We start from the raw sequence: 4791 nt of genomic DNA on the forward strand, positions 1-4791 counted from the left end.
CCCACTGACCCATCCAAGTGCCCCTACACTGTTCAGTTTTTAAATAACTGTTGAAATTAAATAATATTTATCTTTTCCTCAGTTGCATTAGCCACATGACAAGTGTCACAGCCATTGTGGGGCCACCATGCTTGTGCGCTTGGTTGCTTGCTCCCTCAAAAAAAAAAAAAGAAGAAGAAGAAGAAGAAGAAGAAGAAGAAGAAGAAGAAGAAGAAGAAAAAGAAGAAGAAGAAGAAGAAGAAGAAGAAGAAGAAGAAGAAGAAGAAGAAGAAGAAGAAGAAGAAGAAGAAGAAGAAGAAGAAGGAGAAGAAGAAGAAGAAGAAGAAGAAAAAGAAGAAGTATTGGTTTCTGGAAAACCTAGATCTACCCTGAGGCTCTGTGCTGATACGATGATTTTTTTTTAAGATTTATTTATTTATCCATGAGAGACACTGGCAAAGGGAGTAGCAGGCTCCATGCAGGGCGCCCGATGTGGGACTCCATCTGGGGACTTCCTGTGCTCTCCCCACAAACTGGCCAGGCTCTCCTGCACCCCAGGCCTCCGCATGGGCTGTTCCCTTAGATGGGAACACCTTGTCCCCCAAGCTCTCCGGTACCTGGTGAGCTCTTGCCTAACCTACAAGGCCCGAGCCCACTGTAGCCCTCCCAGACAGAGACCTGGGTTCAAGCCTCCACTCCGGGGCAGTGGGGAAGAGTCTGGCAAAGGCTGGGAGGGGCAAGGGCAAGGACAAGGTGGGACATGAGAGCCCTGGGGGGCTACTCCACCTCCCTGGGACCCCTCCCCGGATTCAGAGGCTGCGGAGCCTGGGCTCTGGGGCCAGACTCCACTGCTGGGATTCCAGCTATGCCTTTGTCTCCCACCGAGTCACCTGGCCTCAGGTGGCTCATCTGTAAACTTGCAAAGAGCAACAGTGCTGACCTCAGGACTCAAGAATGTCACTTGGGAAACCCAGGTTTGTGGGCAGGCGTGGGCTTCACGGTTCCTATCACTGATGCTGTCTCTGACCCCACCCCTCCCCCGCCCTCCCCAGCTGCACTGACCCATGGATCCACACAACCTGGCCAAGACCCGATGTCCCTGGCGCCACTATCTCTTCGGGGTGCTGTTCCAACTGCTTTTGGCTCTGTGTTTCTTCTCTTACATGCGTTGGTCCCAGGAAGAGCCCGTGTGGTTCTCCATGTCCAGGACCAACACAGCAGAGTCTCCCGCCACGGCTCCCAACGGGTCGGCAGGCCCAGTGACCTCCCAAGGGGCACCCTGCCAGGCCACCCGTGGGTCCTCTGCCTGCCGGCCCCTGCTGCTCCTGCTGTGGACGTGGCCATTCCACCACCCTGTGGCTCTGTCCCCCTGCTCAGATATGTGGCCGGGCACGACCGACTGCCGGATGACTGCCAACCGCAGCGTGTACCCTGAGGCAGACGCAGTCCTGGTGCATCACCGAGAGGTCAGCTACAGGCCGAAGGAGCAGCTCCCGACGTCCCCTCGGCCACCTGGCCAGCGCTGGGTCTGGTTCAGCATGGAATCGCCCAGCCACTGCGCTCAGCTGAAGGCCTTGGATGGATATTTCAATCTCACCATGTCCTACCGCAGAGACTCGGACATCTTCACGCCCTACGGCTGGCTGGAGCCATGGCCGGGCCAGCCAGCCGCGCCCCTGGTCAACCTCTCGGCCAAGACCGAGCTGGTGGCCTGGGTGGTGTCCAACTGGAGGGAGGACTCGGTAAGGGTGCGGTACTACCACAAGCTGCAAGCTCACGTCCAAGTGGATGTGTATGGACAGCGCCACAAGCCTCTGCCACAGAGGAACATGATCCAGACGCTGTCCCAATACAAGTTCTACCTGGCTTTCGAGAACTCCTTGCATCGCGACTACATCACGGAGAAGCTGTGGAGGAATGCCCTGGACGCCTGGGCCGTGCCTGTGGTGCTGGGCCCCAGCAGGAAGAGCTATGAACAATTCCTGCCTGCCGACGCCTTCATCCACGTCGACGACTTCCAGAACCCCAAGGACCTGGCCCAGTACCTGCTGTCCCTGGACAAGGACGACGCCCGCTACCTCGCCTACTTCCGCTGGCGGGAGACACTGCGGCCTCGCACCTTCAGCTGGTCCCTGATGTTCTGCAAAGCCTGCTGGCGGCTGCAACAGGAGTCCGCCTACCAGACGGTGCCCAGCATAGCCTCCTGGTTCACCTGACGGGCAGCTTGGGCCCGGGCTCCTCCGCACCACACCTGCTGGGCACCTCACCTGCCCGGGACTCCTCCGCTGCAGGAGGGGCGTCTACACCTCCTGGGAATGACACCTGCCAGGAATCCCACCTGCCTGGGACCTGGGTGGCTGGAGAGCTCACTGACCTGGGACTTCAGCTACCACACTCTGAGCCAGGAGTTGGGCTCCGGCGACCTTACCTGCTGGGGCCTCAATCCTGGGGGTCTCAGCTGCTGGGGACTTTGGCTGTCGGTGACCACATGGCTGGGGATCGGCACCCAGACACCTAGCCTCACTGGGACTCACCTGGGAGGAGCCCCACCAGATGCGGTGCCCCTGCTACACACCTCGCCCACTAACGCCTCACCCCAGGCAACTGGCCTTGGGGTCCCGCTCCCCGCTGATGGGTCTGCTGGGTCTGGGAGTGGTTATCTTACTGTTGTGGACTGCCCGTGGGGCACGCCGATGGGCAATACTGGCACCATTCTCCAGATGGGAATCTTCTGGTAAACCCGGTGTCTTCTCCCTGATTCCAGAACAGCCGTTCTCACCCCAGGGTGACTCTGTCTTCCAGGGCGCCCTCCGCAAAGTGTTGGGAGGCTTGTGGCGGTCACAGCTGTACATGGCCTGATAGCACCCAGTGGGTGGGGGCCGGGGATGCCGATCCACAGTTCACAGGCCCAGCACAGCCCGACAACCAAGAGTGGCTTAGTCACCAGTGTCAAGAGGTGGAAAAAACCTCAGTTCAAGCCTCACAGTGGTGGGGGAGGTGTGTGAAGGCCAGGAAGTCTGGGTTCAGGGGGGGCAGGCCCTGCCAGCAAAGGTGAGGGGGAAGACCGTGGGAGCCGTGAGAGTGTGTGATAAGTGGTGACCCAGGGGTCTGCGAGTGAGACCACTGGCTTCGGTACCCCACGGGGTGCGGGCAAACCGCTGACCCCTGTGATTTTGCCCACGAGAGCTGACTGTGTCCCTTCTAGTGTGACGGTGAGTGACGACTCAGCATACGCATATGGGCTGCGTGAGCACATGTGATCCAATGGGCTCAGCCCCACGGAGCTCCACACTGTGCTGCCTGTGTGTGTGTGTGTGTGTGTGTGTGTGTGTGTGTGTTGTGCAAGGGAGTGCTGTGCACCACAGAGAATCCCAGGCCTGGGGTCCGTGGGGGCAGCTGAGTTCTGCTCCAATTCTCTGGTGGGCTGGGCCAGCGCCCTGTGGTTGGGCTGTTGGAACTGACTGGGAGACCAGGAGGCTGAGGCGCCAGGGGGCCTTGAGAGGGTGAACACACAGCCGTCTCGCGCCCGTGTCCACACACACACACACACACACACACACACACTTACTGGCCTCAGGGGCAGCCAACCTGCGTTCCAAGGTCACTTTCCCACTAGTGCATCCGGGGCTCAGTAACTTCCACCTCTGTGGCTCAGGTCCATCTGGGATGGGGAAACTGAGGCTTGGCTTCTGCTCAAGCAGACGGGGACCCCGGCTTGTCTGCCACGGCTGGGCTGAGTCAGCCCAAACAGAGGGGGAATCCACCACCCCAAACCTCAGAGTCAGGAGACAGAGTGCAAGGCTGGGTGGGGAGCCCAGCCACCCTCAGCCCTGAAACTGCCTTCCCAGCAGACCACCCATGGGCTGGGGCCTGGCTGCCAGGCCCTGCTCCCAGGAACCCCTGGAAGTCCTGCCTGTTACCTGCCTCGGGGTGTCAGCTGCAGCCGGGGACCTGGGTGGCGGGGAACTGGGGAGTGGCCTGCTGGGCTGGATGATCCTTCCCAGGGCACCTTCTGCTTTGGGCCCTCAGGGTTCCGGAGGGGGACCGGGTCTGGGAAGGGCCTGGTGCTAAGGAGGCGGCCCTGAGCTCACTGTCAGGGAAGGAGGGGGGAGGTCATTCTAGGGGAACAGTGGGGAGGGAAGGGGCTGCTCCCCAGAGCCCCGGTGGTGGTGAGGGCAGAGGGGAAGAGCAGTGTGGGCTGCAGAGGGGCTTGTGCCCTCCAGGAGCCACTCTGACCGGCAGGAGGGGGGCTCCCTGCCCACAGGTCTGCAGGGTGTCAGCCCCTGCCGCGCCCCTCCCGGGACCCACCCACCCTCCCCTTGGTCTGGGAACCCAGCACCCCGCTGTGTCCCGGACCTGCCAAGCAGCAAGGTGACACCGCTTTTTCTGTCCTCCTCGGGGACGCGTCGTCAATCCCCCCGGAGCTGCGGCCAGGGCTTTTATGGGACCAGGACCTGGTCCCTGGGGACGCGGCTCTGCCCCAGCAGGCGCCGGTTTCGGCCTGGACGGGCCTGGCGCCCGCCCCAGACCTATCCCCACAGGGAGACGCGCAGCGCACATGTATTTTTAGCAAGTGAAAAGAGATAGTGGCTGTGAGTTCACGCCGGTGGGGGCGGACGGGGCCTGAGCACGCCCGTGGGGACGGAGGCCTGGTCCACCTGGACCTCTGACTCGTCCTCGGCACCGGGTGCCCCGTCCCATCCCGGGCCGCACCTTACGGGACCCGTCCCTGTCCCGGTGCAGCTGCCCCCCCCCGCGGGAGGTGACCCCCCCCCCCCCCCGGGCCCCGGGACGCGGAATCACGAGCCAGGC

The 4791-nt window shown here is 61.5% G+C and overlaps 1 protein-coding gene across 1 annotated transcript; it reads left to right on the forward strand.

The window, feature by feature from the left end:
• Positions 1–448: 448 nt before the first annotated feature.
• Positions 449–2718, forward strand: LOC140611009 (3-galactosyl-N-acetylglucosaminide 4-alpha-L-fucosyltransferase FUT3-like). The gene has a single exon (XM_072787669.1). The coding sequence runs from the start codon at positions 1044–1046 to the stop codon at positions 2193–2195; it is 1152 nt and encodes a 383-aa protein (XP_072643770.1). The 5' UTR covers positions 449–1043; the 3' UTR covers positions 2196–2718.
• Positions 2719–4791: the final 2073 nt, after the last annotated feature.

This window comes from Canis lupus, chromosome 19, assembly GCF_048164855.1.
Source record: "Canis lupus baileyi chromosome 19, mCanLup2.hap1, whole genome shotgun sequence".
NCBI lineage: Eukaryota > Metazoa > Chordata > Mammalia > Carnivora > Canidae > Canis > Canis lupus.

Bases quoted from the DNA above. Each gene is read 5' to 3' on its own strand.
- LOC140611009 (XM_072787669.1), top strand. From the start codon at position 1,044: ATGGATCCACACAACCTGGCCAAGACCCGATGTCCCTGGCGCCACTAT.